Source organism: Pseudophryne corroboree, chromosome 2, assembly GCF_028390025.1.
Source record: "Pseudophryne corroboree isolate aPseCor3 chromosome 2, aPseCor3.hap2, whole genome shotgun sequence".
Classification (NCBI taxonomy): Eukaryota; Metazoa; Chordata; class Amphibia; order Anura; family Myobatrachidae; genus Pseudophryne; species Pseudophryne corroboree.
The window spans coordinates 293,041,626-293,059,747 of record NC_086445.1 but is presented as its reverse complement, the minus strand read 5'-3'; the positions used below and the strand labels follow the sequence as shown (position 1 = coordinate 293,059,747).

The following is an 18,122-nucleotide window of genomic DNA, read 5'->3' as shown; positions in this document are numbered from 1 at the left end:
ATAGTATCTCACATGCATACAATGACCCATAGCCAAATTTCTCTCTGTCTCTCAGTGACACCCCCACACATTCTCCTCTGTCTTAGTGACCCCCACACAAACACATTCCCCTCTGTTTCTCAGTGACTCACACACACACACACACACACACACACACACACACACACATTTTCCTCGCACATTAATAGTGATCCCCCCACATGCCCCTAGTGACCCACCTCCTCTGTCTTAGTGAACACCCCATAATTTATATGTCTCTCAGTGATGCCCCCTAACCACATTACCCTCAGTCTCTCAGTGACCCCCAAATATTGCCATCTGTCTTAGTGACTCCCCACACACACACCCACACATTTCCATCTGTTTCTCAGTGACCCCTCACCACCCACTGACACATACAAATTTCCCACTCAGTGGTAACATTAATACAAAGGTCCTCACCAGTAAAGAATGGTGTTTCCTGCCCCATATTGGAGGTTTCCACAGCTTCTCTGACCTCAGTAAGCGCCTAAGATCTAGCCATGGGGCTCAGGAGCAGGGGCTGCATAGGATGGCGCAAAAATTGGGTTATATGAATGCCAGCCACCAGCTGCTTTCCTGGCCCAGGGATGTCTCAGGCATCTACTCTTTCACATGGTGGGCCAAAGGGCTGGCAGGGAGCAGAAAAGAGGGTGCTCCTGGGTGGCATCTGTGCTAGAAGATGAGCTCAGTGTGCCTGGCCGAGTCAGTGGTTAAGTGCAGTGTCTGTCCCTACTGTAGGAGCCAGGGGTGGGCCCCTTCTATATCTGGCCGGTACTTCTGTTCTGGCAGCCCCCACCCAATAGTAGCCCTGCCACATGCCACAGAAAATGCAGAGTCTTCATATATGGGTGAGAGGGCACTACACACTGGCATATTTATAATGGGTGCAGTGTGTGTGGTGTGAAGGGGGGCCCACATCGGACACCCTGCACCCATTATTTTTTATATTTACCCTCCGGTGTCCCACGGTACAGCAACAGAGCTGCAGAAATCACTGGGCAAAAGGTGGGACATGATTTTCCCGGTGTTTCACGAATGCACAGTCAAAAAATCACTGGGAAAAAGGCCGCTGCACCATTTTTCTGGAGATGTGCTCATGCACTGTAGACTCTGGGACAGCACAAGAGTAACCTAGGGGACCCTAAGCGCTGCTGGCTAGAGAGGAGTGGGCCCAGATGGAGCCTGCACATGGGCCTCCTCCTCTCTAGAAATGTCCCTGGCACTACATCTCCTATTATGCCCATAATCAAGTTGTACATGTGGGGTCACCCACATATAAAAGAGGAGAGCTCCCTCTTTTAAATTATGTGGCCAACTTAGCAGCTATGATCTGGTAACCCTGTGATCACCAGACAATGGGCCTAATTCAAATCTGATTGCAGCAGCAAATTTGTTAGCAGTTGGACAAAACCATTGAGTTGATCGCAGCAGGAAATTTTTTAGCAGTTGGGCAAAACCATGTGCACTGCAGGGGGGCAGATATAACATTTGCAGAGAGAGTTAGATTTGGGTGGGTTATTTTGTTTCTGTGCAGGGTAAATACTGGCTGCTTTATTTTTACACTGCAATTTAGATTGCAGATTGAACTCACCACACCCAAATCTAACTCTCTCTGCAAATGTTATATCTGCCCCCCCTGCAGTGCACATGGTTTTGCCCAACTGCTAAAAAATTTCCTGCTGCGATCAACTTGAAATTACCCCATGTGCACTGCAGGGGGGGGGGGAGATATAACATGTGCAGAGAGAGTTAGATTTGGGTGGGGTGTGTTCAATCTCAAATCTAAATTGCAGTGTAAAACTAAAACACAGTGTTTACCCTGCACAGAAAAAAATAACCCACGCAAATCTAACTCTCTCTGTAAATGTTATATCTGCCACACCTGAAGTGCACATGGTTTTGCCCAACTGCTAACAAATTTGCTGCTGCAATCAACTCTGAATTACCCCCAAAATCACCAAGCACTAAGGAAAAATAGTTTTCAATATTTGGGCAAAGGGCACATTGTGCTCTATCTCCTATAGACTTGCCCATACAAACATGGAACCACCCTATCTTGAAAGAGGGGAGTATCCTCTTTCAAACAATGTTCCCCATTAGTAGCTATTGCCTGGTACTACCAGATAATAACTGAAAATGTAAACAAAAACTAAAATTTTTGACAGGGGTGGAGCTATATATTTCCCATCTTGTGACAAATAAAAAAAGTGTCCTCATTTAATGAGGTAGGTTTGGTATGTCTTGTTGGGCTACTATGTTCTTCCTACATATGTAAAGTGTGTAACTCGAGACAGTGAAAATTAAAAAAGAAAAAATTAAAGTGCATTTTTTATTGTCAAAACCTACACATGGGGGAGCAAGGTGGGGAATTTAATTGCCGGCAGCAAATTAAAAACAAACCCTGTGGCAACTTGTTTTTCTTGCAGCTGCTGGGTATTGCTATTCAATTAGAGTACATGGTGATTTTTTCTCGCACATCCAGAGCAAGTCTGATTTTTTTTCTAATATTGTTCATTTTAGGAAAAATCACCGGGACTTGGTCTGGAACCCCAGCACCACCCCCCTGAGAACTATTGTAATTAAGCAATTTGAAGTTTCCAATTAGTTTAATTAGCCTGTAATTACTCCAAAACGGTGTCTTCTCCAGCATCGGGATCTGGTCCTTTGCAACAGCGGTGAGTATAATGAGTATCTGTGAGTGTTTGTGAGTATCTGTGAGTGTATTTAAGTATGTCTGATTCTGTGTGTATGTGTGTGTGTGTGTGTGTGTGTGTTTGTGTGTGTGTGTGACCCCCATAGAGGCAGAAACTGGAAGAACTACATCTCCCAGCGGACTTTGAGCCTCCCAGCAGCTCCCAGCATATAACATATATGCTCATATAATGAGACTGTTTTGCAACATGTTAAAACCTATTTATGTTGTATACTGTATGGGGTCAATGCAGTTAGGTGGGAGTTTTTGCGAAAGCGAGTTTGTATCATGAAACTAGCACACATTGTGAGAATGTGCGCACTGGTGAAATGCGAGATCCAATTAGAAATGCCAATTTGCGGTACCCACGTGAGGTTGCATGAATTTCTACATAAAAAGAGAAGTGCATCAAAAAAATGGGGAAACCTTACTGGACCCCCAAAAATTGATGAGATAGCAGGGTCATAGAGAAGGCTATTAGTGGACATAAGGACGGCACTAGAGGCTTTTTAGAGGTTTCAAATGACTGATTTTTGTACTTATTATAAAAGTGTGGAAAATTGATAGCTAATAGCCAGCAAGTGCTTTTCATCAAATTAAAGTCTTTCTAGCATTTTGGGGTACAAAAAATGCATGTATAATACATTTTCAGTGTTCTAATACTATTTTATTAAAAGTTAGACTTAACTCTTTTAGCTTCCATGTGAATGTTGAAAAAAAAAACCTCTCCCATCAATACACCTCTACATACCTATCCCACATCATTTAACCCATTATTGAACTTACTAGATACATTCTCCTGAAACTGATATGTTTTTATTGGCCAAATTATGATATTAAAACCCATCCCAGTACGTGACTATTTATTGGGAGAGGTGTGCCAGAGGTTCTGCACTGTGTTCCAACATGTTTTCTTTACAATAAAGATGTTCCATACATTTTCCATAACCATTAATTTCCTCTAAAAAAAACAATGTGAGTTTGGAATTGTAATTCACAGTCTGAATTCACCATGAGACTGGTATGCCGGCTCGCAGGACCCAACTCACACGTAAATGCATTGACCCCCTATGTCTCTCAGTTCATGTGTAATGGGAATTTGCCTTTAAACCAGAATCTTCTTGTTGATGTTCCTCAGAAAATTTGTATTATAAAAAAAACCAATGAAATATAGAAAACACTATAGTGCATTATCCTACATATCCCAGACTGGACATTGGATTACAATGATTATCAGTAAGACGTGCAAATGTGTTGGGAGGTAGTATCTCCCATTAGGTGTACACTTACAGTACCAGATAGTGAACAGCCCATGATTGTATAAGTGTGCTTGCAGTACAGAATCAGATGCAGGAGTGTTAGCCGGTAAATGGCTTATAATGCTCCTGCAATAGTCGGGATCATATGTCGCATTTTATGTGCTGCACAGCCGACCTCCCGACCCCATAAAGGTTCTGTGTGAGCCAGTATCACTTTCATTCCCAGCTCTGCTGATGCTACCACCTCTCACAAGGTGTCACGCTAGGTACATGGCTTGGTTGATCGGGAGTATTTAATCCAATCAGCCGAGGATTGGAAATGTGTGTACCCAGCTTTAGAGATTTGGAGGATCACATTATTTATGGCTTCATTTAAGGTCTAATGGGCAGCTAAGTGTTTAAAGTCTTAAAAAAACTAATAATGAATAAAATGTAAGGCTGCCTAATCTTTTGAACTTGCCCTAATTATTTTTTTTATGTATTCTAAATTACCTTTGTTATCATTCTTTAAGTGTGCCAGATACTATTGCAAGATAAGTAAAGTTATTTAGTGTTCTAGTATATTATATCAGTCTATTTGGTACATTCATATTCATTCAATACATATTTTCTGAATGCATTGCAAATTTAAATATTTAGGCTATGTATTGTAGACTGTCATATGAAATGTAATCTTTATATGCACATGTTTCGCTAAAGACAACCTTAACGAAGATGATTATTGACGTGACTGCTCAATAAATACTTATGCCTAAAAACATTGATCTGGTTTATAAAATAAGCAATTAGCGTTTCTGCTGAATATAGATTATGACATAAAATTATTTAATCTATAAACACATATCAAGTGTTACTGCAGCTATAAACTTAAAGAGTATTCATTTGTAAAATAGAAAACAGAAATATTAAACATACAGTACAAGTCTTTTTATGCATAATGTAGTAGTCATACAGTATAAGATACTCTTCCTTCCCGCAGTTAACACCACATACAGTACAAAGGGAGATGTCTCAGAATAGAATATAAAGGATAGACATGTAAGTCTAGTAATTTTGGGTCTATAAATATCTACAAACACACTTTGGGCTATTTAATACCCATGAGGTACAATCATGGCCAACTGTTTACTCGTGTATTGATTTTGATTAATTATTTTTTTTTCTGCGTTTTATTACCTACACAAGGGTACTGACGTTCCATTTGAAATTTCTGCTGAAAGGATACTGAGCACTGCATGCTGCTGGTGGCCTGAGTTGTGTGTTCTCTTCATAAACATTATTTGCTAAAACAAACACTGCAATGGAGAAAATCTCATCCACCGGATTATTGTAAGAACACTAATTCATATCTGAATTAGAGAAATAATATGTTTGCTATTGTCATTTAACAGAGGGGATAACAACAATATCATATTGACCTAATCTATTATAAAGGTTGTCACCTAAAAATATAATACAATCATTTTGTTGAACCTCGGACAAAATTTTCAGTCTGACATTTGGTGCATAGGCTTTGTACAATGAATTCACTTGCTCATAATGTCATGCAGTTCCCTACCGGGGCTGGTTCTAGACCTTGTGGCGCCCAGGGCGAAGGTTTCCTGTGCACCCCCCCCCCCCCGGTAAAATAGTGCTGGTGTGCCCAAAAATAGGGGCGTGGCCACAGTTGTCCCCCTGTACTTGTGACCCCCTGTAGCTGTGCCCCCTGTAGTTGTGACCCCAGTAGTTGTGCCCCCTGTAGCTGTGCTCCCAGTAGTTGTACCCCCCTGTAGCTATGCCCCAGTAGATTTGCCCCTTGTAGCTGTGCCCCCAGTAGTTTTGCCCCCTGTAGTAGTGCCCCCTAGCTGTGCCCCCAGAAGTTGTGCCCCCTGAAGCTGTGCTCCCAGTAGTTGTGCCCCCCTGTAGCTGTGCTACCAGTAGATTTTCCCCTTGTATCTGTGTCCCCAGTAGCTGTGTCCACAGTAGCTGTGACCCCTGTATCAGTGGCCCCTAGTTGTGTCCCCAGTAGTTGTGCCCCCAGTAGATTTCCCCCCAGTAGTTGTGCCCCAGCAGTTGTGCCCCTGTAGCTGTGTCCCCCATAGTTGTGACCCAATAGTAGAGCCCCTAGTAGTTAATCCCCCAGTAGCTGTGCCCCATGTAGTTCTGCACCCAGTAGCTGTGTCCCCAGTAGTTGTGACCCCTCTAGCTGTGACCCCTGTAGCTGTGCCCCCAGTAGTGCCGCTTACAAACACACACAATAAATGAATAAAAACTACACAATACTTACAAGCTCCGCTCCTGCTTCTGGACTGCTGCTGCACTTCCCAACGTCTCCGGCCGCCGGCTCCTCTCTATGGGAGAGACGTCATGACGTCTCTCCCATAGTAGCAACTCACTGACACTAGAGGTCTATTATGACCTCTAGTGTCTGTCAGTGGAGCAGGCTGCAGAGGGCACCCACACAGCCCACGGCGCCCGCTCCAGCCGGGGTGAGGGGAACGGGGATCAGTAGCTGCTCTTGCCACGGCGGCAGCGTCCTGGGGACAGCAGCGCCCTGGGCAAAAAGCCTGCTTGCCCGTGGTAGAACTGCTACTGTTCCCTACACAAGTGTTATATGCTCTATTTAAGCAATCACTCCAAAAGCTGCTCCCACTCCAGCAGATTCTGTCATTTTGATTGAGTCACTAAATGCACTGGTCAATATGGATACAGTATATGGTCGTATAGTGCTCATGCTGAGCAAGTACATAAGATGTGAACCTAATTAATCTGTTCAGCCAAAGGCAGTCATCAGACAGCTGGGATTTCTGACATTCTGTATCCTATAGAAATCTGATTGATTCCAAACATATTTTTATTAAGATTGCATGTTATTTTTTGCCCCACACCTTCAGACCAGTTTCATTTAAATGGATTGATTTGCAGATAAAATAAATAATTGTGTGTCCTTATGGGGTACTACTAAGCAGTTATATATTTATAACAAATTAGCCTTACATACTGTACAGTAACTTGATAAATGACTTAAAATGAAAATGGCCACTGCCATTGTTAAAAGTCAACATGCCCCCTAAACTCCTAAACTAAAAAAATAAAATAAATTGGGGCAATTGTGCCAGTTATCCTCACCTTATTATTCTACACCCTTTTCTACCAGACTGATCATGTGTTAGCTGGGGTGGATTGGGCCACTGGGACAGATCACCAGTTGGCCTTTCCCAATTCTACCTCTATCTGGCCAGCCCGCCTGAACAATCATAAGTCAATACGGCCACCTGAAGTGCTTTCTGGATTTGCGTTCCACTGGACCGCATCTCGGAAGCTGTTAAGTGCCCAGCCAGCGGACAGTTCCAAGTGCCAAGAGCCGGGAGATGCAGCACTTGTACTGTACTCTGCTCCTCCTGGCAGTAATGCAGTAGGCGATGCTGTCACGCTGCTGCTTGTCAGAGCTGAGCAGGATGAAGGGAGAGTGGCAGTTTGCTTTGCAGTATCCCTGCACAGCAGTGACGTCCCTGCCACACAATGGGTCTCTTTCTCAGCTACAATATTGACAAGTGCATGCAGGGGAGTCCTAGAAACCCCCATGCTCACATACCAACAGCCAGAAGAGTTCCTCCATCCACACTGACTTCTGCTATTCAGGGATAGCAGAAACAGAAAGTAATGCGCTCTCTCTCTCTCTCTCTCTCTCTCTGCACTCGGGTTTCTCCCTCCCCCTCTACAGGATGCTGCAGGGAGCTCACCTGTGCTCAGGGCTTGGTGAGTTAACTCTCTGAAACCCATGTTGTTTTATAAAGCAATTGCCCATGTGTCCTGTCAATATATATATTTCCAATGTGTTATTTTACCAGAGCTATATATATATATATATATATATATAGTGCCCGAAGTATGCAAAGATAAGTCAGTGGCGGATTTAGCGGGGGGCGATTAGGGCGAACGCCCCCCCTAGATATACCGCCACCGGGATGGAGGCCGGGTCCCGCCGCGGTATTGGGAACTGGTGGAGAGCGGTGCAGCGCGGCGGGGGACGAGGAGAGAGAGAGCGTCCTCACGCGCGTACAGCAGCTTCTGTTCTGACCACGCCCCCTCCTCCCTGTACGCGCGTTAGGACACTCTCTCTCTCCTCGTCACCCGCCGCGCTGTCCCCGATTTCCCATGTGTCCCCTGTGTCCCATTTCTCCCCCCTCTTCTCCCTGCATTATGTCCCTGCATTATTTTGCCTAATTCAGTGTGCTATATTGTGAATTTTGGCTCATTCTGCTTGCTATATTGTGAATTTTGGCTCATTCAGCATTCTATAATGTGAATTTTGGCTCATTCTGCTTGCTATATTGTGAATTTTGGCTCATTCAGCGTTCTATAATGTGAACTTTGGCTCATTCTGCTTGCTATATTGTGAATTTTGGCTCATTCAGCGTTCTATAATGTGAATTTTGGCTCATTCTGCTTGCTATATTGTGAATTTTGGCTCATTCAGCGTTCTATAATGTGAATTTTGGCTCATTCTGCTTGCTATATTGTGAATTTTGGCTCATTCAGCGTTCTATAATGTGAATTTTGGCTCATTCTGCTTGCTATATTGTGAATTTTGGCTCATTCAGCGTTCTATAATGTGAATTTTGGCTCATTCTGCTTGCTATAATGTGAATTTCGGCTCATTCAGCGTGCTATAATGTGAATTTTGGCTCATTCTGCTTGCTATATTGTGAATTTTGGCTCATTGAGCGTGCTATAATGTGAATTTTGGCTCATTCTGTGTGCTATAATGTGAATTTTGGCTCATTCAGTGTGCTATAATGTGAATTTCGGCTCATTTAGCGTGCTATAATGTGAATTTTGGCTCATTTAGTGTGCTACGATGTGAATTTTGGCTCATTCAGTGTGCTACAATGTGAATTTCAGCTCATTCAGTGTGCAACGATGTGAATTTCGGCTCATTCAGTGTGCTATGATGTGAATTTCGGCTCATTCACTGCTATAATGTGAATTTCGGCTCATTCAGTGTGCTATAATGTGAACTACGGCTTATTCAGTGTGCTATAATGTGAATTACGGCTCATTCAGTGTGCTATAATGTGAATTTCGGCTCAATCTGTGTGCTGTTGAAACAGTATTTGTCGGCAGATAAGAACCACTTGGCCCATCTAGTCTGCCCCTTTTTTTTTTTTACATTATTTTTATCTCTAACCTTATGTGATCCTTATTTCTTTGTAAGAATATCCTTATGTCTATCCCATGCATATTTAAATTGCCCTAGTGTCTTAGCCTCTACCACCTCTGATCGAAGGAATGGCGATTTGCCAGTCTGTATCACCAGTGCGCAGGGTTCTCTCCACTAACTGGCAACATTTTATTAGTAATGGCAACAATAGGAAATTTTAGAAGCGAACGGGAAGGGTATTACTAAGTGGGAGGGGCTATGATTAGGGGGAGGGGTTATAATTCTTAAACCGCCCCCCCCTAAAAGTTAAGTCTAGATCCGCCACTGAGATAAGTCATACCAGCATTTCAAGCACTGTTTTTTTTTCTTCCCCACAAATCAATCACTGTGGGCTGCTGCACCCATCCCCCTTCTATCCGGTGGCTGTGGCTTGCACTGTCTCCTTCCCAGAGCCCCACCTCTCTATCACCTGGCAGCTGTGTCTTGTACTGTGTCCCCCCCACCCCACTCTCCCACCAGGAGGCTGTGTCTTACACTGTGCCCCCCCCCCATGCCGCTCTCCCACCCATAGATGTGTCTTGCACTGTGTCCCCGCACTCCCACCCAGTGACTGCACTGTGTCTCACCCCAACCTGACAAGGCGCAGACACCTGGGTGTGCAGGACAGGAACTGAAGGTTTCACATAAACAGCAGCATGTGTGTACAGCATGCAGGGAGGTAAGGGACATATATCATGGGAAGGTGAACAACTGTGTGTCAGCATCTGTGTTCTAGTGTCTATCCATGTCTCAGCATATGTGTGTCAACATCTGTCTGTGTCAATGTCATTGTGTCAGCGACTGTGTGTCAATATCTGTATGTGTCAGCATCTGTCTGTGTGTCAATGTCTGCAGGAAAAGATGTCTGACTCAAAATCAGGCTGTATGCAGAGGTAGTATTCAGCCCCCCTCCACAAACCCCACCCCCATTAAGGCTGCTTCCTGAAATTTCCTGGGCTGGTTTTCCATCCCAATCCGCCCCTGTGTGTTAGCCCCTTATAGCCATGGCCACTATAAAATATACAAGGTCACTTTTTTTTCTAACGGAATACAGGGTAGCTGAAGGGTAGCATTTGGAGAGCCATAAAAGATAATAGCATTTTCTGTAATGAACATAAATGTTTGTCATTACTGTGAGTATCACCCTTCAGAGGTTATCACAGTTTATATTTTTTTTTATTTTTATTTTTTATTTTAAACATATATTTTTTTAATGATGTGTACGGTAACCCAACGGTTTATAGTATAGCATATTGCAAAATGGACAACTGACAGCTGAAAGGTGTTAATTACATTTTTTTTTAAATGGCAATCTTTTTATTGTGAAGGTCTAAACAGTTAGTAGATGTAATCGTGTTTATCTATTATATTTCTATTTATAAAGCATGCTTATAGTAGTTTGCTTAAATAATGCGAGGGCAGCATCACAGTTGCTTCATCAGGCAACAGAATGGCTAGGCAAACCCTTGCTTTGCTATTAAAATGATGTACTGACCTTGCTCCAGCTGTCACAATTTAGTTGTAATAAGATATGCTGCAGAACAGATGGGTTAACCCCTTAGTATTACAATGGAGAGGTTAGTCACCTTGCTCTAGTAGTTGACATTTAGTTAGAAACAGATATACTGTATGTGTAGGAGGATATTTAACCCTTTTCTTAGCATTACAATACATAAGTTACTCACCTTGCTCCAGGGGCTGACATTTAGCTGAAGTGGTTTTCATCTTAAGGGCCTCTCTAACAGACATGTCACAGCAGGAACCTTTGTTAGTGTCTTGATCACTGTCAGCTTGATCACTGTCTCCATGACCACTGTCTCTTAGGCTTGCTCTTTCTGGGTCTTTGAAGGTTGAGCTACTGATTTATTATAAAAAAAAAATAAGTAAAATCATTTTAAGTGTCCCACATTGAGTAAACGTGATCGGCTATGGTAGAATGGAAATGGTAATACATAGAGTTAAGAGTATTTTAAACATCTTACCTTTGAACAAACTGTTGTCTGCTTCCAATGTAATTGGACTCTGCAGGGAAATTGTCTGTCTGTGAAAAGAATAAAGCAAATATATAAACAAATATACACATATATACGATTACAGGCTAGGCAAACAGTCTCCCAAGTAATTGGGCTTTATGGCACATAGATTATTAACAATTCAGATAGTCTCTTAATTGATACATTGTTCATTTTAATTAAATACTGGAACAAAATCAAGCACTCTGGAAATCTAAATTAAATACTGTACATCCAATCACTACCTCTTAAAATAAACATTAACACTTGTCCCACTGTTCCCATAGAGTATAGCGTAGTATGTTCATTAGTTGGCTATGAAGATTAAATATTTGTGGGAATAGAAAAACAAAAACATGATTTTTCTATAAAAAGAAGTTAATAATTTACTGCTATTCATCTTTATTGATAACAGGACATAATTATCAGATATTTTGGCACAAACATTTGTGTAATATGAATTTAGGAAACCAACCAAATTATATAAAAATGAAAAGATAGACTTTAACCACAATCTCTTGTGGGCATTTTCTTTGCTCAAAAATGAGAACTGCATGTATGGATAAATTAATCTACATAATTAAATCTCATCCATATTAATAGTTGTTGCTGTGTAACGCCATGGCATGCAAACAATAATATTAATGATTACAGTTGCCAAGTGATAAAAAAAAAGTAATTTAATGGTTCTATTAACTATCTAATGTTATTCACTGGATACAAAATATATGGGCTTCTGCCAATTACAATCGGAGTTCTCTTTGTATAAATCATTCCAGCTTCAAAAGGCACAAACAATGGAATACTGACAAACAATACAAGATGATGGGGAAAGAGGAAAAGCATCAACACTGTACATGAACACAGTCTGTATCTCTGGCAGCTGACATATTGACATTCTTGACTGCTCTGTATATTATATCATGCCGAGATGCACCATCAACAGTTTTTTTTTTTAAAGAAAACACTTAAGTACTACTGAGAAAGCACTTAATTAATGAAGCATAAAGCCTAAGGTAATGTTTAATGTTGCACAGCAAGTGTTTACATAAATGGCTGATCTTAAAAATTACCCTCTTTTTCTAGGAGTAAATTCTCTTTAATCTTGCTGGTGGCCTTGTGTTACTAAAACGGTTTTCAATAAACAAAGATCTAATGATGTCATTTGTAAGACTGTAGAATTTGTTAGAAGTATGGTACTGTATACAGGAATCCTTTATGTTATATTTTCCCACTCAGAGGCGTATCTAGGGTAGGGCGAGTGGGGCACGTGCCCTGGGCGCCTTGGCAGGCCCAGGAGAGGGGGGCGCTGCCGGCGGCCAGGGCATCCTGCCCCACTCGCCCCCATCACGCCGAAATGTGAGGGGAGGAGAGCGCAGCGTCTCTCCCTCCCCTCACCGCCACCAGAGCACTAGCAGCGCTGCCAGCAGCGCTGCGTGTGTCCGGTCTCCGGCGTTAGCCAATCAGAGCTTGCTGACTGGCTCCTGATTGGCTGCTGGTCCGTGAGCTCTGATTGGCTGGCGAACCGGCACCACACAGCCGCCGGAGACCGGGAGCGGTGAGGGGAAGGAGAGGCGCAGCGCTGCGCTCTCCTCCCCTCACAGACACAACAACAGGCGGTGAGTGACCGGAGAGGGAGGGGAGGGAGGGGGGGGGCCGCACCGCACAGTGCGGCATGTATCTGGCACAGTGGGGCATGTATCTGGCACAGTGGGGCATGTATCTGGCACAGTGGGGCACAGTGGGGCATGTATCTGGCACAGTGGGGCGCAGTGAGGCATGTATCGGGCACAGTGGGGCATGTATCTGGCACAGTGGAGCATGTATCTGGCACAGTGGGGCACAGTGGGGCATGTATCTGGCACAGTGGGGCATGTATCTGGCACAGTGGGGCAAGTATCTGGCACAGTGGGGCACAGTGGGGCATGTATCTGGCACAGTGGGGCACAGTGGGGCATGTATCTGGCACAGTGGGGCACAGTGGGGCATGTATCTGGCACAGTGGGGCATGTATCTGGCACAGTGGGGCAATGTATCTGGCACTGTGGGGCAATGTAACTGGCACTGTGGGGCATGTATCTGGCACAGTGGGGCATGTATCTGGCACTGTGGGGCAATGTATCTGGCATAGTGGGCAATGTATCTGGCACTGTAGGGCAATGTAACTGGCACTGTGGGGCAATGTATCTGGCACAGTGGGGCATGTATCTGGCACTGTAGGGCATGTATCTGGCACAGTGGGGCATGTATCTGGCACAGTGGGGCATGTATCTGGCACAGTGGGGGCATGTATCTGGCACAGTGGGGCACAGTGGGGCATGTATCTGGCACAGTGGGGCATGTATCTGGCACAGTGGGGCACAGTGGGGCATGTATCTGGCACAGTGGGGCATGTATCTGGCAAAGTGAGGCATGTATCTGGCACAGTGGGGCACAGTGGGCATGTATCTGGCACAGTGGGGCATGTATCTGGCACAGTGGGGCACAGTGGGGCATGTATCTGGCACAGTGGGGCACAGTGGGGCATGTATCTGGCACAGTGGGGCATGTATCTGGCACAGTGGGGCAATGTATCTGGCATTGTGCTGCAATGTAACTGGCACTGTGGGGCAATGTATCTGGCACTGTGGGGCAATGTATCTGGCACTGTGGGGCAATGTATCTGGCACAGTGGGGCAATGTATCTGGCACAGTGGGGCATGTATCTGGCACTGCGGGGCAATGTAACTGGCACTGTGGGGCAATGTAACTGGCACTGTGGGGCAATGTATCTGGCAATGTAACTGGCACTGTGGGGAAATGTATCTGGCAATGTAACTGGCACTGTGGGGCAATGTATCTGGCACTGTGGGGCATTTATCTGGCACTGTGGGGCAATGTATCTGGCACTGTGGGGCAATGTATCTGGCACTGTGGGGCATGTATCTGACACTGTGGGGCAATGTATCTGGCACTGTGGGGCAATGTATCTGGCACAGTGGGGCATGTATCTGGCACTGTGGGGCATGTATCTGGCACAGTGGGGCATGTATCTGGCACAGTGGGGCAATGTATCTGGCACTGTGGGGCAATGTATCTGGCACAGTGGGGCATGTATCTGGCACTGTGGGACATGTATCTGGCACAGTGGGGCATGTATCTGGCACAGTGGGGCATGTATCTGGCACAGTAGGGCATGTATCTGGCACAGTGGGGCAATGTATCTGGCACTGTTGGGCAATGTAACTGGCACTGTGGGGCAATGTATCTGGCAATGTAACTGGCACTGTGGGGAAATGTATCTGGCAATGTAACTGGCACTGTGGGGCAATGTATCTGGCACTGTGGGGCATGTATCTGGCACTGTGGGGCAATGTAACTGGCACTGTGGGCCATTTTCAGTGGCCACACCCCTTCTTGTGCGTGGCCACACCCCTTATGGTGTGTTACCACGCCCATTTTTTCGGCGCGCACATGCTTCTTTTGCTGGGGGTTTTTTTTTGGGGGGGGGGGGGCGCGCCATTTTCCACCTTGCCCTGGGCTCCAAAAACCCTAGCTACGCCTCTGTTCCAACTTGATTATGGTCACTTTAATAATTTTGTTTTCCATATCTTTTCTAGAAATGTTTATGTCCCCACATTTTCAATTGAACCCACATATTTTTTTGGGATGCATTCAATATCCCGGCTGTCAGGATCCCTGCGCTCAGCAAACCAGCGACGGGATACCGACCGCCAAGATACTGACACCTATTCTCCCTCTTGGAGGGAGAATAAATAGCCCACCATGCCCGCAGCGAGGCAAGCAAAGTGAGCCCGCAAGGGGCTCTTTTGCACTCACCCTGCTGCCGGCATTCCGGCACCTGGCATCCCACGGTCGGGATTCTGACCGCTGGGATGACAGGCGCCAGTATATCGATACCAACTCATATTTTTGTCTTTATTTCATCTGCTATGTGAATCTCACCTAACTACAGTATAAATTTAATAGAAAAATGGTTTTGGAAAGAAAGAATTACATATCAGTATACACAACGGGGCTGATGCTGTGTTGAATCTATGCCAGATTGTGAAGGCATAAACATGTTTACGCTGGAATATTTGTTTGCAACTGAAATTTGTGCCTGCTCATGGCTGGGAAGGTGGGATGGGGAACGGAAAGCACTGTATACCATAGTCCGAGTACAGGTGACTTAAGTGATACAGAACCGCACATAGACGCATATTCTCCTATCAAAGCTATGCCAATTGCGGAAGCCTGAGGGCAGGTGTGAATACACACTGATGATAACAGTTTCCATCACTAGTTTACGGAATATGATTGGCTGAATATGGATTAACTGCTGAAACTAATGTTCTGTTTTCATCAAGCCTACATGTATGATTTTGTCAGCGCATTTGTGCCAAAATATTGTCATACTTGATGTATTCATAAAGCGTTTTCCATATTTTATTAAAACATAATAGCAACTGCTAATTTTTATCAAAAGTATGAAAAACTAGGTGTAATGATGTACAGCAGGGCTGGCCAAACCGGTCCTCGAGATCTACCAACAGTTCACATTTTCCAGACCACCTATCAGGTGCACAGGTGTAGTCATTACTAATTAAGATGTGCTGCATTCATTCCTAACTGACAATTCTACAGATCTCCAGGAGGCCTGGAAAACATGAACTGTTGGTAGATCTCGAGTATCGGTTTGGCCAGCCCTGATGTACAGTATATGATGTATGATTGATGTATACCTGGCATACATGCTCCTGGTGAACAGTTGCAAGCATCTTGTCATATTTCTAACACATTTCTATAGTTAAATGACTATATATTCGGTCTTTGACGCAAATGCCTTCAAATTCCACATGAGCCTCAATGTGTTCATACCTTACAATGATCACAACTGGCACTCCATAATTCATACATGTTAGTGCAGTGTACCATTTCTTGACTTTACACCATTTGTGACCCAATAGAAATCTTTACAGTCCCACAAAATTTGGGAGGGGTACTGGTGTTTTTTTTTTAGCTGCTATAGTGGGTGTTCTTCAGTATGCCGGCTGTCAGGATCCCGGCGCACAGTATACCGGTGCCTGAATCCCGACAGCCGGCATACTGTCACTTTTCCTCCCTCTTGGGGGTCCACGACCCCCCTGGAGGGAGAATAAATAGCATGGTGCGCGTAGCGTGCCACTGTGCCCGCAGCGTGGCGAGCTCAGCAAACCTGCAAGGGGCGCATTTGCGCTCGCCACGCTGTCGGTATGCCAGCAGTCGGGATCCCGGCGCTGGTATGCTGGTCGCCGGGAGCCCGGCCACCGGCATACACTACTACACCCGCTATAGCAGTATGTAACATGCATAAAAAGAATGACAATTTAAAAAAGAAAATTTATTGTATTAGATATACAGGCATTGTTGTCAGTTTATCTTGTATAAATGTTTAATAAATCATGAAGGTATAATTTTTGCATAATACATTTTAAACAATAATAAATAAGTATCTTAACCTTCAAACTGCTCTCTGGGACTTGCACAGCTGTAAGCAACGTATTACTTATTGATTTCTTTAGCACATTTCTCTGATACACATAGACCCTGGGTTTTCCTTGATGTACACATATGCAAAAGTGTTGACTAATATTTACATTAATGGTATTTCATGGAATGACTACAATATTTGCTCTATGTTGTATAGCAGTGGAAGAGGGATGTATCATTTCACACTTGCAAGTAAAACTTTCTAGAGCTTATCAGAACAAGAGATGAGTGAACTTTTCAAAAGTGTTTTGCCTAATATGCGCCACATTCCATATTTGGATGCGGAATTTAACATGGTACTTCATTGGAAATACTATCCCTTGTACCTAAAAATTCAACAGAAATTATGGTCTGATTATTAGTGAACCGTGAAGCTCTTGTTCATAATGGCAGTAACATTGTAATTTATTGCTAAATACAAAATGGGAGTTTCCCCACAAATGTATGTGGCACACTAAGTCAAACTATTGCCTTGAATCTTGTTATGACCGAATCAGATTGTGCTGAAACTAAAAATGAAAGTTGCACCTAAAGGTGATTTCCTGAAATAGCCCTTTAAAGGACAAAAATGTATGCAATGGACAAGAAGAACAAAACTTATCTCAAGACGCTTGCTGAAATGCCTGTTATAGTCTTATCTGTTGCCAGTAGTGTTCTCATCTATATAGGACAAGCATGATTCAGATTCACTATTTCTTAAATATTTGGAACAAATCTCACATTCCAACTTCTAAAAAGTGAAATCTGGAATAATGTCATTATTAGGGAGAGGGGAGACCTTAGAGACCACATGGAACAATGCTCATCATAATACAGTACAATGTGAACTCATCAACATATACTGAGTACCATAACAAATTATATGGTAATGTACTGATTATTAGAGATGAGCTGTTCGGTTTTCTTGAAATACAAGCACACCCAAAATTTGGGGCTCTGAGTACAACTGATTCTTGAATCAGATCAATTTTGGGGATTCAAATGGGCCATGTCCCAAGTCATGTCTTCCCTCTTGTTTGAGACTCAGATTTAAAAACTTGAATCTTTGGTTTTAGACTGCATGTAAGACCCTCCCTTGTGATTTCAAGTGCCATTTCACTTAGAAAAGTGTATGGTGAGGTGGGCAAAATTGATTGGTAGTTAATGTTATTGATGTTAATTATATTATAGGAACAAAAACAGGCTCGATTTTTATAGACTTTTAAAGAAACCCAGATATTAAGCCAAACCCAAAACAGAACCTAAAACACTTGAAGATGATTTTCCAAAATCAAAACACAACGATTTAGAACAAAATCCAAAATATGGTTGTCTGCACATCTCTACTGAATATACATCATCTGTAATAAATATAAAAACAATTCTTCAGTTTATTAAAAAAGAGAATTATATAAAAAATATCTGTTATATTACATTAAATTTTAAATAGTTCAATATTATGTTTA

General features: G+C 43.4%; 1 protein-coding gene across 5 annotated transcripts in view; it reads right to left on the bottom strand.

Annotated features, from left to right (window-relative positions):
* The window catches only part of PCDH17 (protocadherin 17), a 215,846-nt gene that overhangs the window by 132,813 nt on the left and 64,911 nt on the right, over positions 1 to 18,122 (bottom strand). For 3 of the 5 annotated variants that reach the window (XM_063952899.1, XM_063952896.1, XM_063952897.1), the window contains exons 3-4: positions 11,137 to 11,195; positions 10,840 to 11,012 (exon numbers count right to left, since the gene is read on the bottom strand). In XM_063952899.1, coding sequence (XP_063808969.1) covers positions 10,840 to 11,012; positions 11,137 to 11,195 — 232 coding nt within the window. The remainder of the gene's footprint in view (positions 1 to 10,839; positions 11,013 to 11,136; positions 11,196 to 18,122) is intronic. The other 2 variants (XM_063952901.1, XM_063952900.1) reach the window with 1 other exon arrangement.